Source organism: Neoarius graeffei, chromosome 15 (assembly GCF_027579695.1).
Source record: "Neoarius graeffei isolate fNeoGra1 chromosome 15, fNeoGra1.pri, whole genome shotgun sequence".
In the NCBI taxonomy this organism is placed as follows: Eukaryota; Metazoa; Chordata; class Actinopteri; order Siluriformes; family Ariidae; genus Neoarius; species Neoarius graeffei.
In genome coordinates this window covers 73,210,943-73,235,922 of record NC_083583.1, presented here as the reverse complement: position 1 = coordinate 73,235,922, position 24,980 = coordinate 73,210,943, and the positions used below count along the sequence as shown (strand labels likewise).

Sequence of the window (24,980 nt, the reverse complement as noted above, 5' to 3'; positions counted from 1 at the left end):
ATCACTACACCTGACGGCAATTAACCTGTGTTTGTGTGTGTCTTCCCAGTGACCACGCCCTATTTAAGGAGGGAGAGCGAGAGCAGAGGAGCTCATCCCTGGACGAGACGCTGGTGTGTGTTAGAAGCATATAGATTGTCAATGCTGAAAAGTGTGCCAATAAAGCCTCTGTTACACCTGATCTCTGTCCTGCCGTCCTCTGTGCTCCACCCACACGTAGTGAACCCTTACAGTGGTGCTGAAACCCGTGATCCAGAGTGGAGCACCAACCGATCAGCCCCATGGAGTCCTCCCCGTTCGCCGACCTGGTCCACGCCCTCGCCACGGCCCAGCAAAGCCAGCACCGGGCGCTCATCACCCTCCGGAAGGAACAAGAGCGGCGCTTCGAAGCCCTGGTGCTGGCCCAGCAGGAAGACTGCGAGGCGTTCCGGCACCTCCTCGCGTCGGCGGGGTCCACCAGCGCTCCGGCCGCGGGCCCGTCTCCCCTCACCGTCACCAAGATGGGCCAGCAGGACGACCCTGAGGCGTTCATCACGCTATTCAAACAGGTCGCAGAAGCCTTGGGGTGGCTGATGGAGCGGCGCGCCTCCTCCCCCTCCTAACGGGAGAGGCACAGCTGGCCGCGCTACAGCTCCCCGCCGACCGCCGGCTGGCCTACGCGGACCTCCGTCGGGCCGTCCTCCAGCGCGTGGGGCGCACGCCAGAGCAACAGCGCCAGCGCTTCCGCGCTCTGCGCTTGGAGGAAGTCGGCCAGCCGTTCGCGTTCGGCCAACAGCTCCGGGACGCCTGCTGGCGGTGGCTGAGGGCCGACAACCACGACGCCGAGGGAGTCATCGACCAGGTGGTGCTGGAACAGTTCATCGCTCGCTTACCCGCAGGAACCGCGGAGTGGGTCCAGTGCCACCACCCGGCATCACTGGATCAGGCAGTCGAGCTGGGGGAGGATCATTTGGCAGCTGTTCCGGCGGCAGGACAGCAGACGGTGTCTACTCTTCTCTCCTCTTCTCTCTCTCTCTCTCCCCCTCCTTCTGTCTCCCGTCCTCGCCCCATTCCCCCACCGCGGAGACGGGGGCCGGTGCCACCCCAGCCGGCCCGCCGCACCTGTGGTGCCCTCCCGTTTCTTCCTTCTGTGTCTGTCTCTCCCCCCCCCTCAGGTGACTGAGCCCCAAAACACCGGTGCAGAGGGAAAGCCCGGGCCGGTTTGCTGGCGCTGCGGCGAGCCGGGCCACCTTCAACAACAGTGCACGGCAATGGAAGTGGGCGTGGTGGTTCGGATCCCCGACGCGCCAGAGGCCGCCCTCGATCGGGCCGAGCGTATCGCATACCGGTGAGTATCCAAGGGGCTACATATCAGGTGTTGGTGGATTCTGGTTGTAATCAGACCTCAATTCGCCAAAGCCTGGTTCAAAATGAGGCATTGGGGGGAGCACAGGGGGTGAAGGTGTTGTGTGTGCACGGGGATGTTTACAGCTACCCTTTGGTGTCGGTCCACATCTTTTTCAGAGGGAAAAAATTTATAGTGAAGGCGGCGGTTAATCCTCGCCTTACCCACTCTTTAATTTTGGGGACTGATTGGCCGGGATTTCCGGGGTTAATGACACGCTTAGTAAAGAGTGGATCCTGCCATTTGACAGGGGGAGCTCCCGGTGTCGCTTTGGCGGGAGCAGCTGTCACAGAGCCGTCTACGTCATCTCCACGTCAGAGTGAGGAGCCGCTGGCTCCTCCTCTCTCTATTGGGGAATCCCTCGCGGATTTCCCATTAGAACAATCGCGAGATGAGACTCTGCAACATGCGTTTGACCAAGTGAGAGTAATCGATGGTCAAACGCTCCAGCCGAACGTCACCCCGTCCTTCCCCTACTTCGCAATTATGAAGGATAGGTTATACCGAGTGACGCAGGACACTCAAACTAAAGAGCGAGTCACACAGCTTTTGATTCCGAAGAGCCGCCGGGAATTGGTATTCCAGGTGGCTCACTTTAATCCCATGGCTGGACACTTAGGGCAGGATAAGACACTAGCCCGAATAATGGCCCGATTCTATTGGCCGGGGATTCGCGGCGATGTTCGTAGGTGGTGTACAGCATGCCGCGAATGCCAGTTAGTAAATCCAGCGGCCATTCCAAAAGCACCTTTGCGCCCTCTTCCATTGATCGAGACCCCGTTTGAGAGAATTGGGATGGATCTCGTCGGGCCATTAGATCGGTCAGCACGAGGGTACCGATTTATATTAGTTCTGGTGGACTATGCAACGTGATACCCAGAAGCAGTGCCTCTGCGCAATATCTCAGCATGCAGTATTGCAGAGGCACTCTTCCGCGTTATCTCCCGAGTTGAAATCCCGAAAGAGATTCTGACTGATCAAGGCACTACATTCATGTCACGGGCACTACGCGAACTGTATGGGTTACTGGGGATTAAGCCGATCCGCACCAGTGTGTATCACCCACAAACGGATGGTTTAGTGGAACGGTTCAATCGCACCCTCAAAAATATCATTAAAAAATTAGTAAGTGAGGACGCACATGATTGGGATAAGTGGCTTGAACCCTTGTTGTTCTCAGTGTGAGAGGTTCCCCAAGCCTCCACGGGATTCTCCCCGTTCGAATTATTATATGGGCGCAAGACGCGCGGCATCCTAGACGTGCTGCGGGAAAATTGGGAGGAGGGACCTTCACAAAGCAAAAACGAAATTCAATACGTTATGGACCTGCACGCAAAACTCGACACGCTCACCCACCTAACTCAGGAGAATTTGCGGCAGGCCCAAGGACGGTAAGCCCGCCTGCACAACAAGGGTACGCACCTTAGGGAGTTCACCCAGGGAGATAAAGTACTCGTACTGTTGCCCACGTCCAGCTCCAAATTGATCACCAAGTGGCAAGGGCCCTTTGAGGTCACACGGCGAGTCGGGGACGTCGACTATGAGGTGAGGCGAACGGACAGGGGTGGGGCACTACAAATTTACCACCTCAACCTGCTTAAACTCTGGAATGAGGAGGTCCCCATGGCGTTGGTGTCGGTGGTTCCAGAGAAGGCGGAGCTGGGACCGGAGGTTCAAAAGAGGGCATTGGCATCACGCACCTCTCCGGTCCCCTGTGGAGACCACCTCTCCCCGATCCAACTCACGGAGGTCGCCCAGTTGCAGACCGAGTTTTCGGATGTGTTCTCACCCCTGCCTGGTCGCACCAACCTCATACAGCACCACATAGAGACGCCCCCGGGGGTAGTAGTGCGTAGCCGCCCTTACAGGTTACCCGAACACAAAAAAAAGGTGGCTCGGGAAGAACTGGAGACCATGCTCGAAATGGGCATCATCGAGGAGTCCCACAGTGACTGGAGCAGCCTGGTGGTCTTGGTACCCAACGCCGATGGGTCGGTCCGGTTCTGTGTGGACTATAGAAAAGTCAATGCGGTGTCTAAATTCGATGCATACCCGATGCCTTGTATTGATGAGTTGCTCGATCGACTCGGCACTGCTTGCTTTTATTCGATGCTGGATTTGACGAAGGGATATTGGCAGATCTCCTTGACTCCACTATCCCGAGAGAAAACGGCCTTTTCCACACCGTTTGGTTTACACCAGTTCGTCACCCTTCTGTTTGGGCTGTTTGGGGCGCCCATTATGTTTCAGCGGCTGATGGACAGAGTCCTCCGCCCTCACGCCACTTATGTGGCCGCCTATCTGGATGATATTATCATCTATAGTAATGACTGGCAGAGGCACCTCGAACATCTGAGGGCCGTCCTTAGGTCGCTGAGACGAGCGGGGCTCACAGCCAGCCCAAAGAAATGTGCGATTGGGCGGATGGAAGTACGGTATCTGGGCTTCCACTTGGGCAACGGGCAGGTGCGTCCCCATATTAATAAGACGGCAGCGATTGCGGCCTGCCCGAGGCCCAAGACCAAAAAGGGGGTGAGACAGTTCCTGGGGCTGGCTGGCTATTACCGTAGGTTTATCCCTAATTATTCGGACGTCACCAGCCCGCTGACTGACCTCACTAAAAAGGGGGCACCAGATCCGGTCCAGTGGACGGAGCAATACCAGCGGGCTTTTTCTGAAGTGAAGGCTGCACTGTGTGGGGGGCCACTTTTACACTCCCCTGACTTTTCTCTCCCCTTTGTGTTGCAGACTGATGTGTCGGACAGAGGGCTGGGGGCGGTTTTGTCCCAGGAGGTGGAGGGGGAGGACCGCCCTGTCCTGTACATTAGCAGGAAGCTGTCAGTGCATGAGGGGCGCTACAGCACGATCGAGAAGGAGTGTCTGGCGATCAAGTGGGCGGTCCTCACCCTCTGTTACTACCTGCTGGGGCACCCTTTCACCCTCTGTTCGGACCACGCGCCCCTCCAGTGGCTCCACCGCATGAAAGATGCCAACGCGCGGATCACCTGTTGGTATCTGGCACTCCAACCCTTCAATTTCAAGGTGGTCCACAGGCCAGGGGCGCAGATGGTCATGGCGGACTTCCTCTCCCGTCAAGGGGGGGGGGGAATCGGCTGCAGGCCGGACGGCCGCCCGGCCTGAGTCGGGCGGTGGGGGTATGTGGCAGCGGGGGCGTGGTCAAGCGCCGGTCTGTGACAGGAGGGCGGAGTCAGGGAAGGTAAGTGGCAGAATCACTACACCTGAGGGCAATTAACCTGTGTTTGTGTGTGTCTTCCCAGTGACCGCGCCCTATTTAAGGAGGGAGAGCGAGAGCAGAGGAGCTCATCCCTGGATGAGACGCTGGTGTGTGTTAGAAGCATATAGATTGTCAATGCTGAAAAGTGTGCCAATAAAGCCTCTGTTACACCTGATCTCTGTCCTGCCGTCCTCTGTGCTCCACCCACACGTAGTGAACCCTTACAGTCATATTTATGCCAAAATTAGAAAATTCTAAAGGGTTCACAAACTTTCGAGCACCACTGTAGTGGGTATTGTGTATAGTGTCTATAGATATAGTAGCAGGCATTGTGTATAGTGGCTATAGGTATAGTAGGAGATATTGTGTATTGTGTCAAAAGGTATAGCAGCGGGTATTGTGTATCGTGTCTATAGATATGTGTGACATTTTGGCTGCGCAAATTTATGCAAAGTGTAAAACTGCCTCATGTAAAGTGCCCCTCAGACGCATTAAAAACTTGAGATTCATTGGGTGTGAATTGGGCTTTAGTTTAACTGTGTCTTCTAGGTTGATTTTTGAATATAATATTAATAAAGTACCTCAGTATATATGACATCAAGATTTCATTATTAATATTATTCTAAGAGTTTATCTTGATACAGTGTTCATCATATGACAAAGTCATGCTAGTTTTTGTGACAAAAAGGAAATTATTTCATCCTGGAATAAACCTCAAAATACTTAATTATAATTACAGGCAAGCTTGACAAGTTACTAATACTAATATTACTGAAATTATTAATAATATATAGTTATTTATAGCAACATCAATATTACTCATGTTAATTATGAAATAAAAAGTATTCCTCTGTTTGAACAATAAAAAATTATATTAATGTTTAAATAGCAGGGGGAAAGAAACAGAAAACAAAAGAAGCACCAATAAAATCAATATCAAAATACAAATTATAAAAACTAACATAGAATTAGGTGCGCCCACACACACAGAGGGTACATGTATCTTCATCTTACTCAGTTCAAATCCTCAACAGTCCACCTTTAATAGATAGAAAACTAGTTTGGATGTGATAACTGTTCGCTAGGTATTTAGCTACTGTAGCTCATAATCAGTAAGTTCAGTGTGACTGTAGAGACTGTGAAGGAGATTCAGTGTTAGGAGGAAGGAAATTTCAGAGAAATTAACTTTTTTACACATTAGTGGGACGCTAGCAAGGATTTAACACAGCATGCAGAGGAAGAGGAAATGGTGGAGAGAAGAAGAAGAAGGAAGAGGAGTATGGAGGATAAAATGAGAAGAGCAGGGAAGACAGATGAGAGAGAGAGAGAGAGAGAGAGAGAGAGCTAACCTAGATGTCTTTTTCTGACCAATGGAAAACTTGAGAAGTTTGCTCTCAGAGGAAGTCCTGGACAAAAAGGAAGAAAAGATACAACAGAAAACAGAGCGAGAGAAAGACCGTGACAGACTGAAAACCAGACACATAATGTTGAATATGCTACGACACTCACTCAGGTCAGACCCATTATGGAACCATGTTATACCTGGACTGCATCTCCGCCTGTGCTCGATGAATCTGTGCTGCTGAGGCCTGTGTCCCATGCGAGGAGGCTGTGTGTGTATGTGCAGTGTGTGTGTGAGTGAACTGTATGTGTGAGGTGCACTGCTGCTGTTGCTGTTTGTATCGTGATAAACTAAAAAACAGTCCCAATATTGCCTTCAGATTCCCATTTCTTATCTCTGCAGAGAGAGAGAAAGAGAGAGAGAGAGAGAGAATCCATTGTAAGATGAAGTACATACTGATGCACTCAAACATACAACAGGCACTAAGATGACACATCCTTCACTGAGACTGAAAAGTACCAACAGGGCCAGCGCTAGTAGGGTGAAAGGTGATTTTATAGGTAGAAGTACAATGGGTATCCACAGCCACAGAGAGCACAAATACAGGAGTCGATAGGCCCCTTGTTATGACATAATTTTTGTCATAAGCTAAATCATGCTAATTGAAACAGACATCACACCACAGTACAAAATCATGCAATACATTAATAAGTTTCAATTTCCTAACCAATAACCCCCTCCAAAAATGGTTTAGTTCACTGTCCATGATTCATGCAATTGAGTGTAATGGGCCAAGTGGAGCTGCCACTTTACACACACACCCCAAAATAAATAAATAAAGAAAGAAAGAAACAAACAAACCCATGAATTAGAATTTCAATAGAAGGAGAAAAAAAGAAGAGCGATCAGGAGCAGTGAAGGGGCCCAGAGGACAACCACTTTCTTTCTGAACAAAGGTGAGCGGTTTAAGTGAAATACCGGGTAGCATGTTCACTCTACAGCTTTTTAGTGATTGGGTCCAAAAAAGTTAGCTTGTGTTAGTTATGACATTTACAGAGGGCATGCCTTGTTCACTAAGGCTACGTTTACATTACGTCGAATCAGCGGATCATCAGATTAACGTTCTTAAAACGATTTGCGTTTACACTAAAACCGTTAGCCGTGCACACAGCAACGCCAATACGCGGATACGCTCGGCTCCGCAGGCATCCTGTACTCCAAATCACTCCGCCCTGAACAGCGAGTGCCCTCTGGAGGGTGCGCACTCCGGCCCTCCGCAGCTCACACAGCGTGCGAGTGAAGTGCACAAGCCACGATTCGGGACTGAGCCGCTGTGTGTGTGATCCCAGCGCATATCACTTACTACTTGCAAGTGGAAGGATGGCAAGCCTAAAGACAATCATAACTACACAATGGGCAGTATTTGCATCAGTATTTGCAGTATTTTCATACTTTTATACTCTTTAATGAAAGGTGATACAAGGCGGAAGTCCGCGCCGTTTTTCAGCAGTCGTGTCACATGACCAACGCCAGCGAATCAGGAAGGTGGATGTCACAGTGACGTTGTCCAATGAGACGCCAGCTATAGCTCAGCACAGCGTATCCGCGTATTCTGAATGTTTACACAGCACCGGAGCTGACACGATCTGGATTGAATACGTGGACACTGGCGGATTCCCGTTTCCAGGCGTTTTAATGTAAACGGACAGTGCATCCGCGAAGAAAATGAGACAGATATGGTCTAGTGTAAATGTAGCCTAAGGCTACGTTTACATTACGTCGAATCAGCGGATCATCAGATTAACGTTCTTAAAACGATTCGCGTTTACACTAAAACCGTTAGCCGTGCACACAGCAACACCAATACGCGGATACGCTCGGCTCCGCAGGCATCCTGCGCTCCAAATCACTCCGCCCTGAACAGCGAGTGCCCTCTGGAGGGTGTGCACTCCGGCCCTGCGCAGCTCACAGAGCGCGCGAGTGAAGTGAACAAGCCACGATTCGGGACTGAGCCGCTGTGTGTGAGATCCCAGCGCATATCACTTATTACTTGCAAGTGGAAGGATGGCAAGCCTAAAGACAATCATAACTACACAATGGGCAGTATTTGCATCAGTATTTGCAGTATTTTCATACTTTTATACTCTTTAATGAAAGGTGATACAAGGCGGAAGTCTGCGCCGTTTTTCAGCAGTCGCGTCACATGACCAACGCCAGCGAATCAGGAAGGTGGATGTCACAGTGACGTTGTCCAATGAGACGCCAGCAGGCTTTTAGATAGAGGGGCGTCTGGGCGTCTTTTCGACGCCCTGTACTGAAAAAAAAAAGAAATTGGACGCCCTACTTTTTAGTACGACGCCCTAAAGACGCCCTAATATTTCCGCCCGTGTTATGTCCGGTAACTTAGCTGAATATGTTAAAAAATCGCCGAGTCTGAGCTTTCCGAGGATCTACAAGCTTTGTTGACACCGCCATTTTGGAAATTTCAGAAGTCTCGCTTTGACAGCTGTCTTTCCCGAAGACGCCCAGGGTTACCATAGCAACAGCACGAGCCCAGAGTACAAAATATAGGCACCCGCCGCAGAGCTACAGAAACACGCGTTTCTATGGCTGCACTAATTTCAAAGTTGTGAGAGCCCTCGTTATAAATAAATGGGTTATTAAATAAATTTGGTGTACAAAGCACTTGTAATATGCGTTCCCAGAGCAGAGGGGGAAAAGATGTATGCCTAGGAGACACTGGCATAAATATCCAGACAATATAGCCGTAGACTATATTGCCGCAGCTAAATGTGGAATGTAGTCTATAGAAAACCGGCCTTACCTGACATGTTATTTATCCCGAATAAATCCTTTTAACAGTAAATAACACATTTTCATGCAGATTTTCCCAACATTACAGGCTACGTAGTGGAGAGTGTGGTAGTCGAGCCGGCGGGTAGTATTTCTAGTAGGCTATACTAAATAGTAGGTTATACTAAATCTTTGGACGCTAGCGGCTTTGAAAGCAAAACTGGTCAGCCGGGGTTGGTTGTCACACTGTGTTCGGGGTTGGTTGTCACATGTAATGCAATTGCAATAGGTGCACTACTGACTGAGACAAACACAGCTACAACAAGCTTTATTTATGTAGTATTCTGCGATCAGAAAGCTTTATAGCTAATTTGTCATGCTTAATATGCAACTCCAGCTCAAAAAATCCCAGAAATATACCCATTTTAATAATAATATTCATTAAAAATATACGCAGTTTGCAGTGTATTTTGTTTTGGTGTTCCCAAAGTTGATATTGTATTACCAATCTGTTGTACCCCCGGAACCCCCTAAAACACTCGTGCCAGCGGCGCTCAACGCGCCGCTACACCTCGCCACATACAGTGACACCTGCAAAAAAGTTAGACTCCCTAAAAAAAAATCCTGCCTAAAAGCCTGGACGCCAGCTAGAGCTCAGCACAGCGTATTCGCGTATTCTCAATGTTTACACAGCACCGGAGCTGATACGATCTAGATTGAATACGTGGACGCTGGCGGATTCCCGTTTCCCCGCTTTTTCAGGGGGGTTAATGTAAACGGACAGTGCATCCGCGAAGAAAACGAGACAGATACGGTCTAGTGTAAACGTAGCCTAAGACTCTCAGGTACAGAGGCCATGCTTTGTTTGCCGAGACTGACAGGTACAGAGGCCACGCCTTGTTCACCAAGATTGATAGGTACAGAGGCCACGCCTTGTTCACCGAGACTGACAGGTACAGAGGCCATGCCTTGTTCGCCAAGACTGACAGGTACAGAGGCCATGCCTTGTTCACCGAGACTGACAGGTACAGAGGCCAAACCTTGTTCACCGAGACTGACGGGTATAGAGGCCATGCCTTGTTCACCACGACTGATCAGTACAGAGGCCATGCCTTGATCATCGAGACTGACCAGTACAGAGGCCACACCTTGTTCGTCAAGACTGACAGGTACAGAAGCCAGGCAATGTTCACCGAGACTGACAGGTACAGAGGCCACGCCTTGTTCGCCAAGACTGACAGGTACAGAGGCCACGGCTTGCTCGCCAAGCCTGACCGGTACAGAGGCCACGCCTTGTTTGCCAAGCCTGACCGGTACAGAGGCCACGCCTTGTTTGCCAAGCCTGACCGGTACAGAGGCCACGCCTTGTTTGCCAAGCCTGACTGGTACAGAGGCCACGCCTTGTTCGCCGAGACTGACAGGTATAGAGGCCATGCCTTGTTCCCCGAGACTTACCAATAGAGAGGCCACGCCTTGTTAACCGAGACAGACAGGTACAGAGGCCACGTCTTGTTCGCTGAGACTGACAGGTAGAGAGGCCACGCCGTGTTCTCTGAGACTGACAAGTTCAGAGGCTATCCCTTGTTTGCCGAGACTGACCAATACAGAGGCCATGCCTTGTTCGCTGAGATTGACAGGTACAAAGACCACGCCTTGTTCCCCGAGACTGACAGGTACAGAGGCCATGCCTTGTTCACCGAGACTGACAGGTACAGAGGCCACGCCTTCATCGCCGAGACTGACAGGTACAGAGGCCACGCCTTGTTCGCCGAGATTGACAGGTATAAAGGCCACGCCTTTTCCCAGAGACTGACAGGTACAGAGGCCATGCCTTGTTCATCGTGACTGACAGGTATAGAGGCCATGCCTTGTTCGCCGAGACTGACAGGTACAAAGGCCACGCCTTGTTCGCCGAGACTGACAGGTACAGAGGCCACGCCTTGTTCGCCGAGACTGACAGGTATAAAGGTCACGCCTTTTTCCCAGAGACTGATAGGTATAAAGGCCACGCCTTTTTCCCAGAGACTGACAGGTACAGAGACCACGCCTTGTTCACCAAGACTGACAGGTATAGAGGCCATGCCTTGTTCGCCGAACCTGACAGGTATAGAGGCCATGCCTTGTTCGCCGAGACTGACAGGTACAGAGGCCACGCCTTGTTCGCCGAGACTGACAGGTACAGAGGCCACGGCTTGTTCGCCGAGACTGACAGGTACAGAGGCCACGGCTTGTTCGCCGAGACTGACAGGTACAGAGGCCACGGCTTGTTCGCCGAGACTGACAGGTACAGAGGCCACGCATTTTTCCCCGAGACTGACAGGTACAGAGGCCACGGCTTGTTCGCCGAGACTAACCAATAGAGAGGCCATGCCTTGTTCACTGAGATTGACAGGTACATAGGCCACACGTTTTTCCCTGAAGACTAACAGGTACAGGGGCCACGCCTTGTTCGCCAAGAGTGACAGGTACAGAGGCCACGCCGTGTTCGCTGAAACGGACAGGTTCAGAGGCCATCCCTTGTTCGCCGAGGCTGACAGGTACAGAGGCCACGCCTTGTTCGCCAAGACTGAGAGGTAGAGAGGCCACGCCTTTTTCCCAGAGACTGACAGGTACAAAGGCCACGCCTTGTTCGCCAAGACTGACAGGTACAGAGGCCACGCCTTGTTCGCCGAGACTGACAAGTACAGAGGCCACGCCTTGTTCGCTGAGACTGACAGGTATAGAGGCCACGCCTTGTTAACCGAGACTGACAGGTATATAGGCCATGCCTTTTTCCCTCAAGACTGACAGGTACAGAGGCCACACCTTGTTTGCCAAGACTGACCAATACATAGGCCACGCCTTGTTCGCTGAGATTGACAGGTATAGAGGCCATGCCTTGTTAACCGAGACTGACAGGTATAGAGGCCATACCTTGTTCACCGAGATTGAGAGGTATAGAGGCCACGCCTTGTTCGCTGAGACTAACCAATACAGAGGCCATGCCTTGTTCGCCGAGATTGACAGGTACAGAGGCCATGCCTTTTTTGCCGAGACTGAGAGATATAGAAGCCATGCCCTTTTCCCCGAGACTGACAGGTACAGAGGCCACGCCTTGTTTGCTAAGGCTGACCAATCCAGAGACCACGCCTTGTTCGCCAAGATTGACAGGTATAAAGGCCACACCTTGCTCACCGAGACTGACAGGTACAGAGGCCATGCCTTGTTCACCAAGACTGACAGGTACAGAGGCCATGCCTTTTTCACTGAGACTGACAGGTACAGAGGCCACACCTTGTTTGCCAAGGTTGACAGGTACACAGGCCACGCCCTGTTCACTGAGACTGACAGGTATCGAGGCCACGCCTTGTTCACCGAGACTGACAGGTATCGAGGCCATGCCTAGTTCACCAAGACTGACCAATACAGAGGTCACGTCTTGTTCGCCGAGATTGACAGGTACAGAGGCTACGCCTTGTTCACCGAGACTAACCAATACAGAGGCCATGCCTTGTTCGCTGAGATTGACAGGTACAGAGGCCACACCTTGTTTGCCGAGACTGAGAGGTATAGAGGCCACGCCTTGTTCACCGAGACTGACAGGTATTGAGGCCACGCCCTTTTCACCGAGACTGACAGGTATAGAGGCCATGCCTTGTTCACCGAGACTGACAGGTATAGAGGCCATGCCCTTTTCACCGAGACTGACAGGTATAGAGGCCACGCCTTGTTCACTGAGACTAACAGGTATAGAGGCCACGCCTTGTTCGCCGAGATTGACAGGTCCAGAGGCCACATCTTGTTCAACGAGATGGACAGGTCCAGAGGCCACATCTTGTTCAACGAGATGGACAGGTCCAGAGGCCACATCTTGTTCACTGAGACTGACAGGTACAGAGGCCACGCCTTATTTGCCGAGACTGACAGGTTCAGAGGCCACACCTTGTTTGCCGAGACTGACAGGTACAGAGGGCACGCCTTGTTCGCCGAGACTGACAGTTACAGAGGCCACGCCTTGTTCACCGAGACTGACAGGTACAGAGGCCACACCTTGTTCGCCAAGACTGACCAATACAGAGGTCACGCCTTGTTCGCTGAGATTGACAGGTACAGAGGCCACGCCTTCTTTGCCGAGACTGACAGGTATAGAGGCCACGCCTTGTTCACTGAGACTGACAGGTATAGAGGCCACGCCTTGTTCACCGAGACTAACAGGTATAGAGGCCACGCCTTATTCGCCGAGATTGACAGGTCCAGAGGCCACATCTTGTTCACCGAGATGGACAGGTCCAGAGGCCACATCTTGTTCAGCGAGACTGACAGGTACAGAGGCCACGCCTTGTCCACCAAGACTGACAGGTACAGAGGCCACGCCTTGTTTGCCGAGACTGACAGGTACAGAAGCCATGCCTTGTTTGCCGAGATTGACAGGTCCAGAGGCCACATCTTGTTCAACGAGATGGACAGGTCCAGAGGCCACATCTTGTTCACTGAGACTGACAGGTACAGAGGCCACGCCTTGTTTGCCAAGACTGACAGGTACAGAGGGCACGCCTTGTTCTCCTAGACTGACAGTTACAGAGGCCACGCCTTGTTCACCGAGACTGACAGGTACAGAGGCCACACCTTGTTCGCCAAGACTGACCAATACAGAGGTCACGCCTTGTTCGCTGAGATTGACGGGTACAGAGGCCACGCCTTGTTCACCAGGACTGACAGGTAAAGAGGCCACGCCTTGTTCACCGAGACTGACAGGTACAGAGGCCACGCCTTCTTTGCCGAGACTGACAGGTACAGAGGCCACGCCTTGTTTGCCGAGACTGACCGGTACAGAGGCCACACCTTGTTCGCCGAGACTGACCGGTACAGAGGCCACACCTTGTTCGCCGAGACTGACAGGTACAGAGGCCACGCCTTGTTCACTGAGAATAAGTTTATTTGACACATGATTACACGTGTGTGGAGATGCAGCAGTTTCGTAAGAGGTAAACCTTTCATTTTTTGGATGTACACAGTTAATGTGTTAAATCAGACCTGGGCATTTTACGGCCCGCGGGCCGCATCCGGCCCTTTGGTTCATTCTGACCGGCCCGCGTAGGGTTAATTAGAAATTACAAAATAAACGTATTTTCTAATTTTACCTCATGCATGGACTGAATGTGCATTGCTTTTATTTTGAAGTTGTGTTCAACAAAAACGCAATGCGCGCGACACGAACATGACATGAAATTCCACGAAACCTAATCCCGCGATAACTACTTCCGTAATTTGTCCAGACCAACCACAAACTTGTACGTCATCCTTCAAACGGTCCAGCCAATCACATAGTGTGACGTCACCAGCAGGCGCCGGAGCCCGAGCCGATCTGTAGATCTGATACCTACACCGAATCGACTGATGATCATCTGTCAGCTGTACTTCGCATCTCCACCTCAGACAGTCAACCTGACTCTGATGCGCTCGTTAAAGACCAACAGAGACGAGATTTCTCTCACTGAACAAATAAAAAACTGAAAAACACCAAATGAGGTGATTAGACTACAAATGTGGGCATCATTATTATAATATGATGCTTGATATTTGGAGTAGAAAGACAATATTGTGATGTCTTTATTGTGTTTTGGGGTGAATGTGACTGAAAAAAAAAAGTACAAACGTTCACATTTTGTTAACCATTGTTTTGGGAAATTTGACTGAATAAATGACATTTTTTGTAAGGCAACCTCGTTTTTTCCATACTCTTACCAGTCTTAGCAGCTTGTAAAAACAATGTTATTTACTGCTTTATATAAAGAAATACAATTAATATAATGCAGAATTTAGTTCAGCCTTTTGTTCCGGCCCTCCACAAAATTTTCTGTTTCTCATGTGGCCCCATGGAAAAAATAATTGCCCACCCCTGTGTTAAATGAACACAAGTTGAATGCAGCAGAACATGCCCATACAGTTTAAAAGCAGGTGTAACCCTGGCATGGCCTCTGGGCCTCTTGGAAAAAAGTAAATAGAAAAACTCAGTGGCAGTTACTTTGATGATCCTGAAAGAACTGCAATGGGTGTGCATGTGTGCGTGCATGCGCGTGTGTGTTGGTCAACACAGTTTATTACCTTCTGCTGAGAGTCCCTGTATGTTCACACCTTTTGCTGCCAGAAAAGCCAAACAGGTATCAATATTTTCAATCTGGAAAGAGGAACAATTGGGAAAAGGTTCAGATGAGGTCACATGTACAAGTAGAACTACAACCAGAAAATTCAAAACAAACACACACACACACACGCAAACACATTTGACTGACATTATTTTTTATGCAGCTAATTCATGCTATGCTAAACCTAACTTTAACTAAACACAAATGTCCTCATACGGTCAAAATCATCAGTTATTCCTATCCTTGTGGGGACACTTGCTCCCCACCTCGATATAAAAACACACACCCATAAGGTAAATTTAATACTTCAAAATAATGTCGGTTTATGTTAAAATAATCAAATGATGCCTGTTTAATAGTGAGAGTTTGCATTTCTCTCATATGTAAAGCTGTTAATCTCTCTGTTGCTCGGAGACGAACTCAAGTCTTAGCACTACAGAGTCAATCAATCAGGAAAGAAAAGATACTGATTGGTCAGAATCGAGCAGGATCAGATGGAAACTGGGATTCAAATTGACCACCATTCTGTCAGTTGTCAGTTGATCGACAATTTAGTCTGAAATATTTCAATAATAATAATAATAATAATAAGGTTCATCAAAGGCGGCACGGTGGTGTAGTGGTTAGCGCTGTCGCCTCACAGCAAGAAGGTCCGGGTTCGAGCCCCGTGGCCGGCGAGGGCCTTTCTGTGCGGAGTTTGCATGTTCTCCCCGTGTCCGCGTGGGTTTCCTCCGGGTGCTCCGGTTTCCCCCACAGTCCAAAGACATGCAGGTTAGGTTAACTGGTGACTCTAAATTGACCGTAGGTGTGAATGTGAGTGTGAATGGTTGTCTGTGTCTATGTGTCAGCCCTGTGATGACCTGGCGACTTGTCCAGGGTGAACCCCGCCTTTCGCCCGTAGTCAGCTGGGATAGGCTCCAGCTTGCCTGCGACCCTGTAGAACAGGATAAAGCGGCTACAGATAATGAGAGAGAGAGGTTCATCAAATAAATAATTGTATTAAAACCTAAAATCCGCAGGGTATCTTGAACAAAGTTTGAATGGAATTTCAGTTTGTGCTCATTGAAGAAGAGGAGGAGGAAGAAAAAGAAGAAGCCAACACACCCTGACATGTATTGGGTGACAGTTGTTGCCAAAGGTCACAGCAAGGAATTTTGGGACAGGAATTCAGATAATGCACAATGTATAAAAATAACTGAATAAAACAGAATTTATCAGCATGCTTAGTTTGGTCTCACACACACACACACACACACACACACAGAATTAATGGGATTTATAACAACAACACAGAAATTCTCTCTATGGCATGCATTATTTTACTCTGCAGACTATAAGTCTGGTGTGACTTAACTCATGCTCACACCTCATGGTGTGAGCATGAGTTAAGGAGATTAACCTTTTCTTAATAAAGACAATTAGATGACTTCCTAGTGAGACTAATCACGCAGTTTTAGAGTTTGGATATTTGACAGACACCTACAGCTTAAAGCAGCTGCCACTAAAGAAGCACTAACGTGGCTAATAATGTATAAAACCAGAGGGAGGTGGAAGTTAGCATTAGCATGCTGCATTTACTTGAGACCAAATAACACCATTCTTGCTAAAAATGTTCATGAGGATAAAATATGTGATGAGGCATGTTTTCAGCAAGGTCCAGGAGAGAGGTGATAACACCCTCACTGTACCAACTCTGGAACAGAATCAGTCCTGGCTGAAAATGTAATTTAGCATGTGCTCGAGCAGGGAGTTGAAGGAAAAGGCCTGGGAGAAGAAAAACAAAACTCATTAAACACAGACTGAAACACTCCAAACATTTGCTGCGAGATTCATGAGAATCGACACACAGCTCAGTGTCACACACTGATTTATTATTCTAATGAATTAAGCATTTTGGAGTTAATGATAAATGTAGAAAGGAGTCCAGACACTGATGTAAACGCGTGTGTTGATGTATAACAGTAAATACGTAGAACATCAACCAACCAATAAACACACACACAAAATCTCTGTCTCTCTCTCTCTCTCACTGGACACACATTTACTGCGTTTTAATTATTCTCTATTAACAGCCCTGTTTGGTGTGTGTGATTTTTTTTTCGGGGGGGGTTATGAACACGTGTTCTTACTTCTACACACCCTACAGAGATTCCTTTGCTCTCATTCTCTGAGATTCCCGCCATCTGTGACATTCATGCAGCTGCTAGAATGTTATTATTATTATTATTATCGTCAGTGAGTTGTAATTGTCCTGCAGAGGAGAAAACCTTTACACTTCCTGCTGCACGGCGTGTGTCTGTGTGACTCTTCACTGTGTTCTCTCATCAGTGGAACCTCATCATGTGCAAGTGATACACCTGTCTTCCTGAACCCACACTGCTTTCTCAGATATTTGAGAAATGCGTGTCTTTATCTTTAAACGCTCTGTAGATCCATTGATAAAAGATAAAATTAATCAGACTATTAGCTCTGATAAGATGTGCGTCATGACCTTCCTCCACTCATGTCTGCTTAAATAAAATGATGAGAACTTTGTCCTCTTCTGGACCGAGTTTGGTCGTTTGATTTTACAGCACCATTTCACCAATCCAACACAATGTTTATTCGGCTTTTATGGAAGGAGTCTCCAGTGTCAGGACTCTGTAACTTAAAGTGCAACTTAGTTTTCCTTCATGGACAGTCTTCTGGAACGGAGCACTGTGTTTCTCAGTGATATGACAAGAATCTTGTTAACTTCAAATAAGAGAATAAAGAAAGGCTGGTGAGGGAACGACTGTTTATAGCTGCTATAACACAAGTGAGAACGAGAACTTGTTTTGCAGAAGTACCGTAACATTAAATGCTTCAATAAACATACAAAAATAGTGTTATTCTTTGATAAATAAAGAGTAGCAATTGTTGTATAAGAGGAAACGAAACAATTTGGGTGGTGCTGTTAATCACTCGTGCGCACACACACACACACACACACACACACACACACTCCATTTACAAAAGCTTTGTATGTGTGTGTGTGTGTGTGTGTGTGTGTGTGTGTGTGTTTCAATATTTAATGTCCTACTAAAGCTCTATTTCACTGACCAAAATAAGTTCACTCTAAACACACAGTAACAGGTGTGTGCACCTGCCTACAGTGCTGCGTCATTGATTCCGTGTGTGTTCTTTCTTTCTTTTTCTTTCTTTCTTTCCACTGCTCTTTGTGCAGTCTTCTCCGACGCTCTGTGGTTTCATTGGGGTGGAAATGATGAATAATCGTGACGTACAGTGGTGCTTGAAAGTTTGTGAACTCTTTAGAATTTCTATGTTTCTGCATAAATATGACCTAAAACATCATCAGATTTTCACACAAGTCCTAAAAGTAGATAAAGAGAACCCAGTTAAACAAATGAGACAAAAATATTATACTTGGTCATTTATTTATTGAGGAAAATGATCCAATATTACATATCTGTGAGTGGTAAAAGTATGTGAACCTCTAGGATTAGCAGTTAATTTGAAGGTGAAATTAGAGTCAGGTGTTTTCAAGCAATGGGATGACAATCAGGTGTGAGTGGGCGCCCTGTTTTATTTAAAGAACAGGGATCTATCAAAGTCTGATCTTCACAACACATGTTTGTGGAAGTGTATCATGGCATGAACAAAGGAGATTTCTGAGGAGCTCAGAAAAAGCATTGTTGATGCTCATACGGCTGGAAAAGGTTACAAAACCATCTCTAAAGAGTTTGGACTCCACCAATCCACAGTCAGACAGATTGTGTACAAATGGAGGAAATTCAAGACCATTGTTACCCTCCCCAGGAGTGGTCGACCAACAAAGATCACTCCAAGAGCAAGGCATGTAACTCTCTGCGAGGTCATAAAGGACCCCAGGGTAACTTCTAAGCAACTGAAGGCCCCTCTCACATTAGCCAATGTTAATGTTCATGAGTCCACCATCAGGAGGACACTGAACAGCAATGGTGTGCACGGCAGGGTTGCAAGGAGAAAGCCACTGCTCTCCAAAAAGAACATTGCTGCTCATCTGCAGTTTGCTAAAGATCACGTGGACAAGCCAGAAGGCTATTGGAAAACTGTTTTGTGGACAGATGAGACCAAAATAGAACTTTTTGGTTTAAATGAGAAGCATTATATTTGGAGAAAGGAATTCCAGCATAAGAACCTTATCCCATCTGTGAAACATGGTGGAGGCTATTGGAAAAATGTTTTATGGACAAATGAGAACAAAATAGAACTTTTTGGTTTCAATAACTGTTAGAAGGAAAATGTCAGGACCTCTGTCCATGAACTGCATCTCAAGAGAAGGTGGGTCATGCAGCAAGACAACAACCCTAAGCACACAAGTCCTACCAAAGAATGGTTAAAGAAGAATAAAGTCACTTTCAGGAAGGACCTGAAGTGAGCAGTTCATGTGTGGAAACCCACCAGCATCCCAGAGTTGAAGCTGTTCTGTACGGAGGAATGGGCTAAAATTCCTCCAAGCCGGTGTGCAGGACTGATCAACAGTTACCGCAAATGCTTAGTTGCAGTTATTGCTGCACAAGGGGGTCACACCAGATACTGAAAGCAAAGGTTCACATAATTTTGCCACTCACAGATATGTAATATTGGATCATTTTCCTCAATAAATAAATAACCAAGTGTAATATTTTTGTCTCATTTGTTTAACTGGGTTCTCTTTATCTACTTTTAGGACTTGTGTGAAAATCTGATGCTTTAGGTCATATTTATGCAGAAATATAGAAAATTCTAAAGAGTTCACAAACTTTCAAGCAACATTGTAGGTTTGCTAATCATGTCTCCTGAGATCACTCTGAGCTGGGACACCATGGAAGCTTAAAGAAAGACACTATGCAGCAAGGGACACAGTAGCAGTGCTCTGAATATTTCTTCAGTTGTCTGTAAATGTTCACTTTTAAATACCTTACAGCAGACACACATTTTAATTGTGCTACAAAGGACAAACAGTGCTCCTAGAAATGTGTCACAGCCCTGAGTGCAAGCTCCCCATCATTTAAAGTGGAGTAAGCTTGCTAATGCTAGGTAGTGTTCACTAGCAGGATTGCTCTTGGAGTAACTAAACATCAACAGTTAAATAGCTTGCTTTGTAACCGTCACTCTGGCTCATCATGCTTTGAGGATGGGTTGCATGAAGTGTTTATAACCTGTTCTGCCTGCCAGTCATTAAACTCCTCTTATTCTCCTCGACTTTCCTGTTCAATCAACCAGACATCACGTGATGTACACTGTGATGAAAGGGACGAGAGATGCTGATGTAGGCTACAAAATGAAAGCCTATAAAATCATGTGCATGATGCATTGAGGGCCTGGACAACCTGTGCCCTCTATCCACTACACCTGCACGATCTTCCCAACCTCGACCTTGGCTGACTGAATCCATCCGTGCCCTACGTACTACCCTCAGATCGTCGGAAAGGAAGTGGCACAAAACTGGCAATCCATCAGACCTTGAAAACCTACAATCTCTACTAGCCTCCTTCGCCACCTCTGTAACAACTGCCAAGAAGGCCTACTACAATGACAAGATCAGCAACACTACGGACTCAAGGAAATTGTTTTCTACCTTCAAATCACTGCTCAACCCTCCTCCCCCTCCTGCTGCCACAGATCTCAACCCAGACAACTTTGCCACCTTTTTCACTGAAAAGGTAGCAAACATCAGCAAGCAATTCAGCGACCCTCCCTCAGCCGAAAGCTCACCCCAAGAAACTACTCACACTGCTACAACACTCCGTAAATTTACTCCACTCTTTGAAGGTGATGTCGCCAAACTCATCGCTGAGAGCCGTCCCACCACCTGCCCACTGGACCCAGTGCCCAGTAACCTGCTTCAAGACATTGCCTCAACAGTCGTCCCAGCTATTACATGCATCATGAACTCCTCACTGTCCTCTGGAACCGTCCCCTCTGCCTTCAAACAAGCAAGGGTAACACCTCTACTGAAAAAGCCCAGCACAGGTTGGAAACTACCGCCCTGTCTCACTGCTCCCCTTCCTATCAAAAACCCTGGAAAGGGCAGTTGCAAAACAGGTTACCAACTTCCTAAATCAGAACGGACAACTGGACCCAAAACAATCTGGCTTCAGAAGTGGACATTCAACTGAAACCGCATTATTGTCAGTAACTGAAGCTCTTAGGACTGCAAGAACGGAAGGACTATCCTCTGTCCTCATCCTACTAGACCTAACAGCTGCCTTTGACACTGTCAACCACAAGATACTCCTCAGGATACTCACAACCATGGGAATCACTGGTGCCGTCCACTCCTGGTTCAACTCCTACCTCTCTGGTCGCTCCTTCAACGTGTCATGGCAAGGAAAACTGTCTTTAACTCACACCCTCACTACAGGCGTACCCCAAGGATCAGTGCTGGGGCCCCTTCTGTTCACAATGTACACCACTTCCCTGGGACATGTCATTCGAACACATGGGTTCTCCTATCACTGTTATGCTGATGATACCCAGATGTACCTGTCTTTCCAGCCAGATGACACCACGGTTTCAGCACGCATCTCAGCCTGCCTCACCGACTTGTCAACATGGATGAAGGAACACCACCTACAATTGAACCTGTCCAAGACCGAACTCCTTGTGATCCCAGCTAAAGAGTCAATTCATCACAACATCAACCTCCAGATGGGCTCTACCACTGTGGCCCCAAACAAAGTCGCTAAAAACCTTGGTGTTATGATCGATGACCATCTGTCATTCTCCAACCATATTGCATCAGTCGCCCGGACCTGCCGATTTGTGCTGTACAACATACAGAAAATCAGACCTTACCTGACCCAACATTCAACGCAACTATTGGTTCAGGCCATGGTCATCTCCCGTCTGGACTACTGCAACTCCTTCCTAGCTGGTCTACCTGCTTGTGCAATAAAACCACTGCAGATGGTTCAGAACGCTGCAGCACGTTTGGTATTCACTCAACCCAAAAGGGCTCATGTTACTCCTCTATTTATCCAGTTGCATTGGCTGCCAGTGGCGGCCCGGATCAAGTACAAGGCCCTGACCCTTGCCTACAAAACCATCTCAGGGACAGCCCCAGCTTATCTGAAGGAAATGCTAAGGCCATATGTTCCTGCCAGAGAGCTGCGTTCCTCCAACACAAACCAACTAGCAGTAGCCACTGCTCGCTCCAAGCGATCCCAGGCAAAACTGTTCTCGGTAATAGTCCCTCAGTGTTGGAACAAACTTCCAGAAGCAACTAGACTAGCATCATCTCTTTTAACCTTCAAGAAGCATGTAAAGACTCTCCTCTTTCATGACTATTTACTGCACTGATGCCTGAGCTGGCCCAGACCCGGGGTAGACTCTTAGGCACGTTGTGCGGTGTGTTTGTGTAAATGTCTGTCTTTCTGTCTTGTCTTACTTGACCCTGCCCTAAAGTACTTTTAAAAACAAACAAAAAAAAAAACTACTAACCCCAGTTGGCAATTACACTTATTGTTCTGTATATTTCCTGTGCACATTGTATCTGCAAGTGTTATATGCTATGTTTATGTCCTCTATTGTAAGTCGCTTTGGATAAAAGCGTCTGCCAAATGTAATGTAATGTAATGTAATGCATTGATGTGATATAGCTTTATTTTAAATACAACCCCGATTCCAAAAAAGTTGGGACAAAGTACAAATTGTAAATAAAAACGGAATGCAATAATTTACAAATCTCAAAAACTGATATTGTATTCACAATAGAACATAGACAACATATCAAATGTCGAAAGTGAGACATTTTGAAATTTCATGCCAAATATTGGCTCATTTGAAATTTCATGACAGCAACACATCTCAAAAAAGTTGGGACAGGGGCAATAAGAGGCTGGAAAAGTTAAAGGTACAAAAATGGAACAGCTGGAGGACCAAATTGCAACTCATTAGGTCAATTGGCAATAGATCATTAACATGACTGGGTATAAAATGAGCATCTTGGAGTGGCAGCGGCTCTCAGAAGTAAAGATGGGAAGAGGATCACCAATCCCCCTAATTCTGCGCCGACAAATAGTGGAGCAATATCAGAAAGGAGTTCGACAGTGTAAAATTGCAAAGAGTTTGAACATATCATCATCTACAGAGCATAATATCATCAAAAGATTCAGAGAATCTGGAAGAATCTCTGTGCGTAAGGGTCAAGGCCGGAAAACCATACTGGGTGCCCGTGATCTTCGGGCCATTAGACGGCACTGCATCACATACAGGCATGCTTCTGTATTGGAAATCACAAAATGGGCTCAGGAATATTTCCAGAGAACATTATCCGTGAACACAATTCACCGTGCCATCCGCCGTTGCCAGCTAAAACTCTATAGTTCAAAGAAGAAGCCGTATCTAAACATGATCCAGAAGCGTAGACGTCTTCTCTGGGCCAAGGCTCATTTAAAATGGACTGTGGCAAAGTGGAAAACTGTTCTGTGGTCAGACGAATCAAAATTTGAAGTTCTTTATGGAAATCAGGGACGCCGTGTCATTCAGACTAAAGAGGAGAAGGACGACCCAAGTTGTTATCAGCGCTCAGTTCAGAAGCCTGCATCTCTGATGGTATGGGGTTGCATTAGTGTGTGTGGCATGGGCAGCTTACACATCTGGAAAGACACCATCAATGCTGAAAGGTATATCCAGGTTCTAGAGCAACATATGCTCCCATCCAGACGACGTCTCTTTCAGGGAAGACCTTGCATTTTCCAACATGACAATGCCAAACCACATACTGCATCAATTACAGCATCATGGCTGCGTAGAAGAAGGGTCCGGGTACTGAACTGGCCAGCCTGCAGTCCAGATCTTTCACCCATAGAAAACATTTGGCGCATCATAAAACGGAAGATACGACAAAAAAGACCTAAGACAGTTGAGCAACTAGAATCCTACATTAGACAAGAATGGGTTAACATTCCTATCCCTAAACTTGAGCAACTTGTCTCCTCAGTCCCCAGACGTTTACAGACTGTTGTAAAGAGAAAAGGGGATGTCTCACAGTGGTAAACATGGCCTTGTTCCAACTTTTTTGATATGTGTCGTTGTCATGAAAATCACCTAATTTTTCTCTTTAAATGATACATTTTCTCAGTTTAAACATTTGATATGTCATCTATGTTCTATTCTGAATAAAATATGGAATTTTGAAACTTCCACATCATTGCATTCCATTTTTATTTACAATTTGTACTTTGTCCCAACTTTTTTGGAATCGGGGTTGTAGATACTGAGGCTGATGGGTGAATAAATTCTGTGGCTGTAGATGACCGCAGCAGTGATATCACGAATCAGCAGCACTGATCCTGATACTGCATACAGGAAAGGGGTAGCCAGGGCAGTAGGATAAATATGAGGTGTGTCAGAAAGGTAACAGGACTTAGTGTGCTGTGTGAGCTATGAGTGGGGTAGGGATTAGCGGGTTGCGTCACTGTATGAATTAATATCCGGGGAGTATATAAATGCGATCTCAGCCATCTGCAGCCATTGTATGTTTTTTCACGTGCTTTTGTTAACAGCTTCTCAATTTTAGGCCGTCAAGCGATGGGCACAGAGCAACGAACCAACTGAAGTTTCTGGTCCGGCTGGGGAAAAAGCTCTGTCAGAAGCACTTGGACTACTGCAGCAAGTGTACGGAGATGAGACGATGTTGCGCTCATGGGTTTTTGAGTGGCACAAGAGGTTCAAAGAGGGACGTGAGGACATGGAAGATGACTCCAGGAGCAGAACGCCTTCAACAAGCAGGACTGAGGCCAACGTTGAGTGCGTGAGGCAGGTGGTGTGTGGCAATTGTCGGCTGACTGTTCGAATGATCGCAAGTGAGCTGGGCATGAACCACGACAGCATCTGGAAGATTATCACAGAAGATTTGGGCATGCAGAAGATCTGCGCAAAGATGGTGCCAAAGCTGCTGAATGATGACCAGAGGGAGCGGCGCATGCAGATGTGTCAGGACGTCCTTGAGCATCTTGAAACCGAACCAGACTTGCTTGGGAGAGTCATCACCATTGATGAGTCATGGATCTTTGAGTACGACCCAGAGACCAAGCGCCAGAGCCTTCAGTGGAAGAGTCTGGAGTCACCGAGGCCAAAGAAAACAAGACAGTC

General features: G+C 47.5%; 1 protein-coding gene across 1 annotated transcript in view; it reads right to left on the bottom strand.

Annotated features, from left to right (window-relative positions):
- Positions 1–24,980, bottom strand: part of nav2a (neuron navigator 2a) — a 229,138-nt gene that overhangs the window by 168,765 nt on the left and 35,393 nt on the right. Inside the window, exons 4-6 of the mRNA XM_060941848.1 lie at positions 14,839–14,911; positions 6,162–6,357; positions 5,969–6,025 (exon numbers count right to left, since the gene is read on the bottom strand). Coding sequence (XP_060797831.1) covers positions 5,969–6,025; positions 6,162–6,357; positions 14,839–14,911 — 326 coding nt within the window. The remainder of the gene's footprint in view (positions 1–5,968; positions 6,026–6,161; positions 6,358–14,838; positions 14,912–24,980) is intronic.